Source organism: Patagioenas fasciata, chromosome 13 (genome assembly GCF_037038585.1).
Source record: "Patagioenas fasciata isolate bPatFas1 chromosome 13, bPatFas1.hap1, whole genome shotgun sequence".
In the NCBI taxonomy this organism is placed as follows: Eukaryota; Metazoa; Chordata; class Aves; order Columbiformes; family Columbidae; genus Patagioenas; species Patagioenas fasciata.
The window spans coordinates 17574653-17589221 of NC_092532.1; the positions used below are offsets into that span (position 1 = coordinate 17574653).

At 40.2% G+C, this 14569-nt stretch overlaps 1 protein-coding gene across 14 annotated transcripts in view; it reads left to right on the plus strand.

Moving 5' to 3' along the window:
* The window catches only part of ZNF536 (zinc finger protein 536), a 345571-nt gene that overhangs the window by 277906 nt on the left and 53096 nt on the right, over positions 1 to 14569 (plus strand). Inside the window, exon 9 of one of the 14 annotated variants that reach the window (XM_071814316.1) lies at positions 5000 to 5040. The exons of the other annotated variants lie outside the window; for them this stretch is intronic. Coding sequence (XP_071670417.1) covers positions 5000 to 5013 — 14 coding nt within the window. The 3' untranslated portion in view covers positions 5014 to 5040. The remainder of the gene's footprint in view (positions 1 to 4999; positions 5041 to 14569) is intronic. 14 annotated transcript variants of the gene reach the window in all.

A 14569-nucleotide genomic window follows, 5' to 3' on the forward strand; every position in this document is an offset into this window, starting at 1 on the left:
ATCAACAGTAGTGGTCGATGCTCAACCAGTCATATGGACTGGACGAGCTTACCATATGCTTAACTACAAACTTCTCTTGGAAAGCTCCTTTAAAACACTTGACAAGCTTAAGATACTAGTCAGTAATGAGCTTGAACAGAACATGTGAAGTTTTACATTTTGTACAGAAAGTGGATTAGTGTTGATGTGTTTCCTGTACAGAAGAGATTTGTATGCTGCTCTCTGGGTAGCTACGATGCCTGCGTGCATTTCTATAGCTCACCTAGTTGAAGGAAATTTAAGAGTAAAAATGAAAAAAAATAAAAATACAAACATAATTTATTTCTTCTGCACAGCGTTAAGGAGAGAATCTTTTCATTTACATTGCTCACACAGTGTTTGAATTTGCAGTTTCTGATAGTAATGGGAATGCCAAAAAAAACCACAAACCAAGGCAACCCCGCATATTAGCATGATAATTATTACAGCAGGTGATAGGTCCAGGCTTTTGTTAATGTGCAGTGTTACTACCTTCTCCTAGCAATGAACCTTTTAGGCCGATCACTGCCTTTAGCGTTTTTACTGTGAATCTATAGGTTTCTGCCTATAATTTCACACAGCCTCTGAGTATTTGAGCTGGTAGGATCAAATCAGGTACCCAAAGATGCAAATGCTTCATCTTGCATCTCAGCGTATTTTGTGGATCGGATTGTGCCCACAATTAAGGAGTCTCAGTCTAAATGTGTTCTGTTTCCCCACTCATCCCTTGGCAATAGACTGTGGCAAACAGATTTCAGCTCCTGCACTTTTTTTTTCTTTTTCCCCAATGCATTTGTTCACACACTCATAGACATACATACACGTATCTATATATATGCCTGTGTGTATTAAATGTATTTTTGACTGTGGCCAAATACTGCACCAGGTTAGAGACTCGGTTAGATAATTCAAACAGAAGTCTGACCTGATTCTGTCTTAATTTGCTATGTTTTGTTAGCATTGAGCCATTTGTAATTTAGTTACATGTAGAGTGGTTCAGTGATGAGCAAGTTTAAACAATATGGAAGGCATAATGTATGCTTACATGAAAAGCATATACAGCCTTTCATTGCACTTTGTACTCAGGAATCATTCTCTTTTATTCAGTTTTACTGTGCTTTCCTCTCTGAAAAGTAACTTTCCTCATTAGAAAGAATTTAAAAATAGCTTTAAAAATATTAACAGAAAAAAGCAGTTTCTGTGGATGGTTCAGCTATGGTATATTTCCTTAGTGAAAATGTTTTGAAATCTGGTTTAATTTCCAGGATTTAGTGTTTTAAAGATATTTCTTGTAGAGCAATAGTAGAATTAAGCTTGACTTGGATCCTTTTAGCCCTCCGTAAATCAGACGACTCCTGACATGACACTTTTACAGATTAGATCATAATCAAGTCCATTTTTTGTTGCCACATTGGTCAAATCTCCTGCCACTAAGTATAGTAACTGCCCTTTATTTTCCAAATGAAAGGAATGGACAGTCCCCTCAGTTTTCTAAAGTCATTGCTCTTGCCCCCTATTCATCACTATTAAATTTTTTTTCTTGTCTACAACCAGGATTTAGACTGCTTGGCGTCGAATTAGATGGGTCTAGATGGTACCATCTGCTGAATGTTCAACAGCTATTAAGATTCTTAGTTTTTTAACATTTTTTTTTAATGTATTCAATTGACAAGGAAAAGAAAGCAAAAATGGTGTCCAGCATTATTCATTTTACCAGTTTGGCAACCAAAGCATATTGGCATGAGTATGTTCCATGTAGTAAATGCCTGAGAGTACAAGTGTAAAGACAGCTTTGAAGCTTGCCATGAGATCCTGTTTTATTAGCAGACTTGCGTGAACCCACCTGCCACAGTCTAGAAGTGTTAAAAAAATCATAACTTGGTGGTCTGAGATGACGAAAACAGCAACAGTTATAATGGTGCATTGACTGTGATCTTCTGGTTATGCCTTGGTATTACATCCCTTACCTTTACTGGATCAGCAATTTAACAATAAAGATGTAAAATCTCTTTAAAGAAATGGAAAGGGTTGGGCCGTGCTGCTGCAGCAGGTGATGAATGGGCATCTGTGGGTCCCCAACCAGCACCAGTGACCTTTGGGTACCTGCTCCCAGCGCCTGTCCTGCACCAGCAAAGCCTCGGCTCTGCACTGCAGCCTCACCTGATGTATACCTCCCATTTTATTCAACACCACCCTAATTCACCAACATGGCATGGAAGAAAAATTCCCACCATTTTCCTTTGTCTGCTGCTGTTGTGAGAGCAGTTCTTCCAAAGAAACTTGTAGGACCTTGCTCTGCAGTGCTGTCAACGCAGTGTTTCACCACCAGGTTTTTATTCATCCTACTTGAAGAGAAGCGTTTATCAGCTGGTTTTGAAACCTCATTTTGCATTTAAAAGTGAAATAATTGGACCAAAGACAATGCTGATATATCCTTTTTAGGAAAAAAAAAAAATAACCCAAACGAAGATCTTAGGTGGGGGACTAAGTGACTGTGGGAATTGGCTCTTAGATGGAACGAGTCCAAACACTATTGTCATGATCTAGGCTGTTTTGGGTACTTTTCAAGCATTTATTTGCATTGATATGATCAAACAACCAGTTCAGAATGGCTGCTTTAAACTCAACAAAATGAACGCAGGGATTCACTGAGGGCGAATCCAAAATCGTGTCTGGGGCTTTGTGCCTCCTTTTTAACAAGACCTTTTCTGTGTTCACTTTTTAAATGATGACACCATACTGGGGGTTGTCGTTCAACAGATTGTTGGTTCTTTTAACAATTTGTTCAATGGAGGAGGAGGAGGAGGGAATAAAGGCAGCTATATTTGTCACTACTGTTGTTCAGTAGAATAATTGATTTTTCCAGTTTGGCAACCATTTCCCATTTTCTGCTGCTTTATTATTTGCCACCCCCCCTGTCCCCGCCTTCATGTCTTCAACAAAAGACACTTTTCCCTTCCAATTCTTACTAGCAGTTTGCAGTCTCAGCTTTCTTGGTTGAGGAAACTGGGTCCAAGAAGGAACTAGTGATTTACTTACTGGTGTTTGGGCCAGCACCTGAGCCTTCCTGCATCTTTGGTGCTGGTCCAGCTGGGAGGAGCAGCCTCTTCAAAACTGCCCTGCTGTGTGAGCACCCCTGCCTTTCTACCCTGTTAACACAGGACTTCTTTTGGCTCCATAGCCTTAACAGTTGTTTTGCGAGATTTTTCCCCCTTTAAATATATAAAAATATATTTTAATGGCAGTTTTATGGAAGGAGACATGGAAGTGTTGCACGCTCCGGGAAGATGTTCATGCTGTATAAGCTTGTCACAGCAGGTGATCCACCCATGTCCTGCTCTTCTAGCTGTAAGGCGCCATACTTGAATGATACCTGGCTTTGGCCAGGGCGATAACCAGTGGCAGTCTGTGAGTCAGCTGGAGGATGTTGTCTGGGTGGAGGGTGATATTTAGTGTTTTTGTAAGCTTTGACTTTAAAAAAATGCTTCTTACTAATTTCAGTAGTTCTTTTATATACCTATTTATCTACCATTAAGACCTCTTCATATCCAGGGTTCTGATGGAGGTGCTCTTGAGGCAGACATCTGTGGGACTTGTGTTGCACAATACCAAGGAACACTCTTTGCATTGAACGAGGATAAAAAGGCTGCTCAGTCTCTCACATGAGGCACCCAGCAACATCTCACAGCGATGAACATAGCCAGCATCTGCTGAACTTACTCCTCAAAATCCTGTTAGGTTTTGATATTTGGGCTAAATATTGCAAGGAATGATTTCCAGAGATGGTATGAGGGGGTCAGCCATCACTGCATCAGCATGTATCCTCATCCTGGTGTAGAGTCTGAAAGCTTGAGCAGGTCAGATGCGTCACCATGGTGTGACAGTGTGGGCAGAACAGAAAGGGAGTTGGCCATAAACTGTCCTGCATTGAGAAGAGGAACCAAACGGACAGAGTCGATGGGTGTTTGTCAGACCATGTGAGTGCAAGGTTGGAGACGTGACCATCACATCTTGTCCCTTGTGGCTGCTCTCATGGAGCAGTGCAGGGTTGTGTGGTGAAAATGGCTAAATAAGAACAATGTTGGAGGAGGTGATGCAAATGCCACTCCTCCATTAGAGCATTTTTTAAAATTTTTTGTTAATTTAAGAATTATCTCAGCTGGAGGCAACATTTCACATCATGTGTTGGCTGGGATTTTTATTTGGTTTAATCTCTTTTTGGAGATGGGAGGTGATTTCCCGTACTTTTGCAGTATCCAGGCACACCGGGCGTTACCCTGGGAAGCAGCTCACTGGCCTGGGGCGTGCAGGAGATTCGGGATTCTGCTCCAGGGAACTCGTGCATATATTTGCTGCCAGATTTTGAAAGCCCGTTTAATGTAAACATGTACAACCTTCTCCAAAAAAGGCCTTAAAACTCCAGTATAGAACTATATTTGTCTGTTAAACTTAAAAACATGTTTAATATATTAACAATAATTGATTTAATAGATAAGTAAAACTAACTATGCATAAATTAGTAAAATACTTGCAAGAGAAAAGTATAATAATTGCCCTGATTTGAGTGAATGAAGTGGTTAAGGCTTCTATTTACTTGCTTTGTTAAGCATAAATGTTGAACGTTTAAACTTCAGCAATTTCTTCAGCACCAACAGTAGTCAAAAACATGACTGAATTTTGCAAGTTACTCTAATTCATGGAAAGCTTTTTCCAATGCTTCTAAAGTCAGATAATTTTTTTTTTTAAACAAAAAGTATTTTATTTTCCTCTTCTTTTTTGATTATTGTAATTTGGGTATAATAACCTTGGCTAGTTTAAATATTAGAAAGGTGAACATGCATCATTAACAGTAGGTTTTTATGAACATTTTTGTAATATTATGTAATATTTGTAATATTTAAATTTATGTTGTGGTTTTCTTTTTTTTTTTTTTTTTTTTTTCCAATTTTACATATAGTAATTAATTTTGTCTTACTGACAGATGATTCTCAATGACTGATTTTCAAGAAAAAATCCAGACAGGTATTTTAACCCTTTGTTTTCATTCTAGACACCTTGCATTCACGGGTCTGGTTGTAATTAAGGGGCGCTGTGCTAGGCTCTGTTGTAAACTTTAGTACTGTTTATATGAGTTCCCATAGCTGTATCTTCATGATAATCTTTTTTTCTGGATGGGTGGTGGGAGTGTAGACCAAGGAGATGCCTGCTTTGCTCTGAACAAAATACACCTATCCCGTTCATTACCCAAACCATCCCCTCCTGTGTTTTGAGTAACTGGTAAGGGAGCGTGCTGGCTGGCAGTGGTACCCCCACCCTCTCTCTCCTTCCTGCAAGAACCTTTGAACCTACCTCATCTCCCAGCATAAAGTAACAAGATGGTGACATTTAGGTGCAGAACGGGAAAGGCATAATCTGTTTCCCCGTTAGGATTAGAAGATGATGTCCCAAGCAGCAAGCGAGGGAGGGAGAGCGCGGGGCAGCCAGGACACAGTGCCTGTAACACAGAGCCCCTGTCGTGCTGCTCCCGTGCCATGAACTTACCTCCATCTCCGTCCTTCACCCTCTCTTTCCTCATTATTGATCCACCTCTTAGTTTTGCAGTCTATGTATTTCTAGTATTTATCACACCGTGCTGGCAGAGGGTGACATTGTCATTAGGCATCTCTTGGGGCTTCCCCTACAAAAGCATTGGGTTTTAAGTCTATACCCTGAAGGTAATGCCAGATTATGTGGAGATAAAGCTGTTCCCAAAGCAGGGGCTGGCCCAGCTGTTGTTGGGGGGGCTTGTCTGTGCAGATGCAGGACCCCACATCTGAAAATAACAGTGAGCAAAGTCTGTGTGTGGAGACAAGCCTCGTGGCCAGTTTGAGGGTGTTTTTGTATTGTAAATGAAAGAGTAAGAATGGGCCCAGTGCCTGTTTGAAATCAGTGAGAAACACTGCATGGGCTTGAGGAAGGTTTTGATTGTAAGCAAATCTGAAAATTTGTAGCATTGAGAATGTGAGGTTTGGGTTTTCTTGTTTTGATCTGTTGTTTTTCTGTTTATGTTTTTTTGCAGTTTTGTTTTGTGGTTTTGGAGGGTTGATGGTATTTTGGTCTGTGGGGTTTTTTTCTGTTTTAATATCCCTCCCGAACCCCATTTTGTCGCATCTTTTCCTGGTGTGTTTTCCACCGTGCTCCAGGCCCCATCTGGAAAGCAAGCCCTGCTTGTCTTCTAGAGGGTCCCAACAGAAATACTTAAGCCCTAAGAAGAGCCACTGAAATGCAATTGTGTGGCATCTCCTCCACAGCGGGCCCCATGCTATTGGATTGGTGCCATTTTGCTGAAAACATTCAAGAATAAAAATGCATTACTGTATAGGAAATAAGGGCTGCGCTATCAATTACAGACAGCTGCAGATACCAGTCTATCACTCGTGCTGTGGCTGTACTGTTGCATGTAAATCCCATTTGTTTCTGTGATAGTTTGAGCAAGAGAATTTCCAGCCTCACATTCCTAGTAACTTCATGCCAGGTTCATAAGACCTACTACGAGGGACACAATATCATCAAGAGTATCCCCTTAAGGCCTATTTTTGTGATGTATTTTTTTCTTGGAAACTAAGAAAAGCCGCACCAAAGCAGATAAGTGAGTTAGATGTGATTGCACATCTGCAGATGCAGCCGGGTAGTGGGGCTCCTTCGCAACCCTGGGGAGCAGGGTGGCCCTTCATGCACCCTCTGCCTCACATGCACCTCTCAATTTCTTGCCTTCACTTACTACATGCACAAAAATTTGTGGAGTGGTGCCAGCTTATGTTGTTTACCTGGCCTGTGAGACAAATATACTTGTCTTTATTTTAATATTCCACTTGAATAGTGGCTCACGTAGTTTTGAAGTACCGAAGGATGAAAAGCCAGGGACATCATTTCACTGTTTGTCTTTTCTTCTGAATGAGTCACAGTTTAATATTTTTCCACAGGTTGCTAATGCTGCCCTGGCTTGCGTGTGACATTGACTATCATCTCTGTGTAAAGAAATTCCACTTAAATTCCATTAGTGCCTGCTTTTCCTTAGCTTCGGCTCGTGCCCACTTGTTGTCAGATATGGTTGTAACTTGAGGCTGCATCTGCAATTGTGTGTTCCCTAGCTCGGATTTTAAGAATACTCATCTAGTTTGGTTTTCACTCACTGGGATAACTTTTTCACTCTTTCTTTATTGGGCGTTCTGTGTGTGTCTTATGATAGACAGCCAAAGTTGCCAAAGTTAGGGTATGATCTCCCAAATATTTCCTCGATATCCTGTTACACACTGCAGGAATGATTTTGCACAGTTTAGTCAGTGCCTCCACTTGGAAATTCCAGAAATATCTCTGCTTCTTTTTATGCTGAAATTAGGTCCTAGGCTTAAGATTTTTAGAGTTTAATTTGTAATTATCCATTGCACTTCTGCCCCTTCTGTCTCCTCTGAGGAGAATGGCAAGAGGTGCCTGCCTTTTGTTCTTACCACAATGTTACTTGACATTTTTTCTTTATTGAATTGCATCCCATCACTTTCCCTGCTCACTCAAAGGCAGGCTGGATTTTTTTTATTTATATAGTGTCCATTCATATTGTCTGTGGCTTGCCCTCCATTTTCTACTTTCAATAAATTTCATCCTGGTTTTGCATGCCATTGAAATAGAAGTCGAAAAAAACCCCAGCTTTGCTAGTGATCTTTGGGACAGACCAGCTATCACCTCCCATTGCTCTTCCCTCCTGATGCCAGCATGCAGAGCTGTGCCCTCACACACCGTCCCATTCTTTATGCATTATTTAGCTCACCCTCTCATCAGAACTTATGACATTGTAGCCTGTTAGGGGATCATATGGCATTAGATTTCATAGAGACCACGTAAATCATGTTCATGGCTTCCTTCAAATTTTTTGAGGGTGTTTTTTTCCAAATATTCTATTAGTTTTGTTACGTATGATCTCCCTTTTGTGAATCCATGCTGAATATCTTTAATTAAATCATAACTTTCCTTATTTTGTCCCTGATTAGTGTTTCCAATATCTTCCCCACTGCTGAAGTCAGGCTGATGGGTGTTTAATTTCCTTAATCTTCCCTAGAGCTGTTCTTATATATAGGTGTTGTGTTAGTCCTCCCATCCATGGGTACCTCCCCTGCTTCCAAAGAATTTTCACAGATATTTGCTAAAGTGTCCACTTCCTTCTGCCTTTTTCTTCCAAATTCTGACAGGCATCCCATCTTCAGTAGTTGTTTTTTTTTTTTTTTTTTTTTTTACTTTAGATACCTGAAGTGCATTTTTACAACTTCACCTTTATTTCATTTATTCTTCTTCCTTATCCTTGCTAGTTGATCCATGCACTGGTGTGTGCAGCCACCACGGCAGCAGATATCCTGCTTGATGCCCCACCTGGTTGGTTTGCCTGTGTGTGGTGCTGGGTGGCCTCATGCCAGCCTCCCCATGTGCATCCTGGTCCTGGATACACCAAGAAACCATTCTTGATGTTCAGAGGCCAAGGCCAGTGTCCTCTGCCCAGACCTTCCTTCTTCTTCAATCCGAGATCTCCTGCTTGCTATTTTGGACTCTCCAAGACAGAGGTTGCTTCTTTGACCCTTCATGTATTTTTGTCAGGCCGCATGTGTATTTTCTGCTGATATGAACTCATCTTTGAACACTTGCCATTTCCGTATGGAGTTGTTTCCTCTGCTCCTTTATTCCATTCAGGGTCTGCTCCTCCTCTCATTGGAGTCAGCTGGGAGTTTTGCCATCGCCTTCCTCGAGAGCAACAGCAAGCCTGCGATTCACTGACACTTTAAGCGTTTTCTCAAAAATTAACCCTGTTGAAATTGAACATCAATACTGAGCTTTATATTTTAGTTGTAAATCCAACTCTAACTCCTCGAATGCTGCTTCTGTTTGAGGAAAGGCTACTCTGAAGAAGCCCATTAATTTTAATGTAACTCTCCATACTTAGATTTGGGTCATAACATTTCCACAGTCATGGTTGCAAAAACAACATCAATAGAAAATGTAGGTTTCCTGGACACTGCATCAGATGCACTGAAATCCGTCTGCTCTTCTTCCCTGTCATTAGGAAACTTGTACAAAATCTGCCCAAATAGTGTTTAAATTTGCAGGAGGAAGAAAAAATAAACATAATTAAATTATTGGAGAAAGTAGCTATATAAAGGAGGTTAAATACAGGTTTTGAGGGATTTTGTTTATTTTTTAAGAGTAGTGTGAAAACTTTTATGTTTCCCTTGCTAATAATGCTGAGAGTCACATGCCTCTGTCCCACAAACCATCATGGGAATGAGCCCACAAGACCCGTGACTTCAACCAGAAAACTGCGGCTCTGTCCTTAGCTCACCCCATGGTGTTGAAGGCTGGTACCACATATGGTATGTAAGCTCACACTTACTTCTCCGAGACCATGGAAACCTGAGTATGATGGAATACATCAGGGATGGAGTGGCAGCCTTGATTGCGAATATTTTTTGCTGAAGTCAGGCACTGAATGTTACTGTAATGACCCTTTATATCTATCTTTCTATATTCTAGCAGAGAGAGCCACAGGTGTTCCACTGGAATTACTCACACATTTATAGAATTGGACATTCTGTCATTAAATGGACTTAAAACTAAAAAGCCTTTGTCTGTGAAAGGTGACCAATAGAAAGGGACTTTGGATTATCTGATATCCCATAACTTAATCATATGGCTCTTAAGAGCAGGGCATAAGCAGCTGTGTCTCGCTAATATGCATGCAATATGTGTAAAGTGATATGCTTTAATTCTAAACTTGTTTTTAGCAGGAAGAAAAGAACATTTAGATGAGGAACATTAAGATTCAGCATTAACCATTTTTTTTTCCTCGGGGCAAAATTATTCATCACCTGATATTTATTAAGGCAACATTTTTATTTTATTGCTCTGTACTGTAAGGAGTCTTTCCAAACATTCTCAAAGTTGTGTGGGGAAGTTTTCTAGGCAGATTTGCAGGTAGTATTTAAATAGTTTTTCAAAATCAATGAATTTGAGAAAGAGATTTTCATTTTCCTAAATAGTAATGCTGTCAAATCTCACAGTGGAAATAACAGAGATAAGCAGTTATCTAATTTATTATTTAATTTTAATTTTTAGCTGTCCTCCCACATTATATAAACTTGAGTTCTGTATTGTAGCCTTAATTGTTAGTTTGTTTTGGTTTACTCTCTCATAAGTATGTTTGCTTTAATAATATCAAAAAAAAAAAAACCCAACCCTAAGACAAAGAAACTGTAGATTAGAGACTTTATTTTCAGGGTAAAATGATACGGATAAGTGAGCGTCAACTGACCAGAAATTATTTGCTTCTGTCTGTTAGACACGTAATGGAGTCATTTAACTAGTCAAATTAGGAGCTGTAGAAATGCACCATGCTTCATTACTGAGTTCGAATGGGCACCATTTTACATTTACGTCAAAAATTATCTCATAGCAAATTAATGTTTTCATTGTGCGGGGAAGCCGGAGCTGTGCAGTATCAGCACCACCTAGAGGATGTGACACAGATGGCTTAGAAATGTTTGTCTAATGAAAAACCGGAGTGAAATACATGATCTTTAAAAAGCAAAGTGTTTCAAACAAACCTCTGTCTTCCCCAAAATAGCCTTGGAAGCTTTGGTTTGCCCTCTTAAGCTGCACCCATTTGGCGGCAGCATCCCTGCATCAGCTGCGCACTAACTTGCCAGGGTTTGTGGCAAGTTTCAGGCTGATTTTTTTTTGTTTGCTTGTTTGTTTTCCCCCTATAAATCACTCCATGGCGATACCACTAGTTGTATATTTTTAATGCAAAAAGATGCTGCTAAAAGTCAGAATATCACTTGAAAAATCCAGACAATCAGCTCCCTGGTCAACCAGGAAGAGTTTCCATGCAATGTTATCCAGGTTTTTACTCCTTTGAAATTTCCTGAAAAGACAAAAAGAAAGAAGTAAGTTATTATTTAACAAATTACATACTTATTTGACGAACAGAAACAGCTAGTGCCTTGAAGTGTAGAAAATAAAGACAAAAGTGAGGGCAGTAGGTAGACTTGAGGCTTTAAAAAGTTATAGCCATGAATAGCTATGATGCAGGAACTAAAAAATAATAACAGAGAAAACCAGGAGCAATAATATAAATTGGACAGTGATAGTGCTAAGCTCTTGGAAGCATACAGGAGTTTTGGGTGTTCAACATTTGCTTTCCTAAAGGGGCATTTGTTGAACAGGAGGTAGTATAAAAATTGATTAAAATCTAATAAAAATCTAAATTCTCTGTAGCAGGAGATGCTCATGGGTGGGACCTTGACCCACCCCAACAGCAGTGCCAGGGCATAGCAGGCACTCCTGGCATCAGAGAACTAAATGACTTGCAAGGCAGGAAACTTTCAAGTGTCTAGTGATGAAAGGCTGAGGAGGCAGAGTGCCTTTGGCTGCGTGGTTTAGGGTTTCGAGACAAAGCCCGGAGTTCTGGAGTGAAGAAAATAAAGAAGAGAGGAGGGGAAAAAAAGGCAGGGGGGAAGAATAGAAATTTAAAAAGTTAGAAGAAGTGGCTACAAGACCTGATGCCGCAGTGCTACCACAGGTACCGTGTGGGCAGGTCCAGAGCTCTCCTGGCTCAGCAGTGGCTTTTTTTGTTCTTCTCAGTGCTCCTGAGCTCCTGCCAGGATGGACCATTGTGGTCACCATGTCCAGGCTCCTGTCTACGTGGGCCAAAAAGTATCCCCAAGTAATTCTTTCAGGGAAAGGGTTTCTCGTACATGCAAATATACAGCACCCATGAGCAGAAATTTGCAGATTTGAGCCTTGGATGTAATCCGCATTAAATGTATTTTATAAATTGACAAGAATATCTAAACATGTTTTCCAATCTTATTAAATGTTATGCGTGCATAACTGAATTAATTCTCCATATTAATATTCTTAGAAGACACTTGGAGAACAAAACAAAAATATCCACAAAGTATTTTGACACAAAGCACAGGAGCTGGAGACAAAGATGAGCTGAGAGGAGGAAGCGGACCAGAATTCATTTAGTATTGCATTTATCTCTGGAGCAAATGATCACTCATTAATTAAAACGCTGCTGCCAATTGTAGTTGGTAGACAAAAATTCTTCATAATTGTGTAAAGTGTGTGATTTTTGTTAGTATACTATATTTTTCATATTTCAATGAGATGCTCTTCAAGATCCTTTTGGAAAATCAAATTATTGCTTGTGATATTATTTCATGGCTAAGTATGTTGTCTCAAATACATACTGTGCTGTAAGGTCAAGAATTCGACAATGACTTTAGGGCCACAGTTAGGATCATGTCAAATTGGTAGACGACAGAATATGCCTGTGAACAAGTAGTTTTGCTCTAGAAAGAGGTATTTTTCCTTTTTTCTTTTTTTTTTTTTAGTAGCTTAAGCTCATTGTAGAGAAGGATTTCTTTGAAATAGCAAAGGAAAAATGTTAAGACCCTTGTTTACAAATACCCTGGTATTTTCCTTCCTTTTTTTTTCTTTTTAACGTAGAAGCTCTTTACCTATTATCATGAATCTTGTCTGCTAAGATAGTTCAGCCTTCATGTTATGTTTACCAAGGCCAGACTAGAGGATCAAATAATTTATAACCATTCCTGTTGGGTTTTATGTAATAACTTTGGAACTCATATAAAGTAATGATCCACAAACTCTTTTAATGTTCATTATAAAATATGAAATATTTCTCAGAACCATTGCAATTATGTGACCAGACATAACTGTTTCACACATGAGTAAATACAGGGAGGTTTAACATAACTTTATTATCTTCCTGTCTTTTCCTCTCATTGATGTGATAATACTGTTTTAATATTTTTCTAAAGAAAAGTTAAGTAATTTCAGAATCTCTATTGAGGCCTAGTTTATTGGGTTTTGTAATAGAGTACTCAAGAATAATTGTATTTATGATTAGACTGATAGTAGTAAATGTTGTTGTGCTGAACCGGGGTAAAATACCCTGAAAGCTTTATATTATTATAGATGAATATATACACATACATCAGTAGGAAGATATTATTAATATCTGTCTGTCTGTCTATGCATTTATATTATGCTCATCATAGTATCAGAACACCTTCTCTGGAGACTTTCTGGGGTTTAGCAGTTATTAAAATGTCAGTAGATATAGGATGGCAAAACTCATTATGACTACATAAAAAAAAAAAGCATCCCAGGTCCTTGGCTGATACTTAGAGCTAACCTTTAATTTCTCCCCTCTTCTTCTGAGCTTCTTGCATTTAGACAAGACATTAAGTGGAGCTTTCCACAACCCGAACTCTCTGCTGAAGCTGTTTGATCAGCCCAACTTCTGTGAAACCTGGCTCAGGACTTCATTGCCCATCAGAGGGTTTCTGCCCAGTTCAGGCCAGGAGGAGCCTCTGAGCTGTATAGTTAGTAGTTCTGAAGGTTTTCACATCTTTTATCTCTGTGCTGTACTTCTTACAGGAGTGATAGACTCACAAGCTTATCCCTGAGATCCCGCCAGCATGTCTGAGTTACAGCATATGCAGTGAACATTTGGTGCTAACGCAGGGAAAAATAAGCCACCCTAGAGAAAACAGCATGGAGGGAAAAGGTTCATAGCGCACAGAAGGATGCTCACCTTCCCGTCTTCCCCCTTCCCTTCCTTGAGGAGCAGCCTGCAGCTCACAGAAGGGGGTGAGGGGTGAACCTATGTGTTCAAAGTGGAAAATATACCATACTGGTTTTATTTTGCCAACATAAATTGTTAATATAAAGTAACATAATTTTGGTCTCCAGCTGAATTTGTACCAAACAAACATCATCACAAAAAATAAAAAAGCTCCCTAGCCAAAAGAGCATAATCTAATTAAGAACAGCCTTAATAAGCAGCAGTCATTTTATTCTAATTCTCCCCTCTTCTACCTTTCAACCTGCAGCCACTCTGGGGTAGGAGCTGCCTTTCCATGGCTGGTCTGTGCCATGCCAAGGGCAGGACCTGCCGCAGGGCTGGCTGCAGCCTCACCAGCCATGGCAGCACCAGGGTAACAGGGACCTGGCACTGCACTGGGCCTGAAACTTAGACTGTGTTTTAGGCTGTCTGGAGTCCTCAGCAGATCGGGTATGTGGTTCTCCAGATAGTATTCTATATGCATACAAAAACTTTCAGAGGGAGGTAATGTCACCCCTTTCCTTCCTGTCTGTGGTGTTTCACCAGCTGGTCTCCCTTCACCCGAAAGGATGGAGATTTGTCAGGTTCCCTCCTCCCATGGCCATCCCACCGTAATAAATGGAGATGCCCTTGGCACTGAGGAGGTTTTACAGTAAGGCTCAGGCTGGCTCAGTGAAACTGAGACCTGCTGACAGACCTCAGAGCAAAAAAAGTGGTGTGATGTGGTACCATGGCGGGGCCTCATAACATCTCCATAGACTTCCAGGGTACTCAAAAAGGCTGAAATTTCTTACTCCCGCCACCATGCTCACTTCTTATACTGCAGGTTTTGTGCAGGGAGGGGTAATTTTCAGCATTAAGAGAAGTGAATCCGGA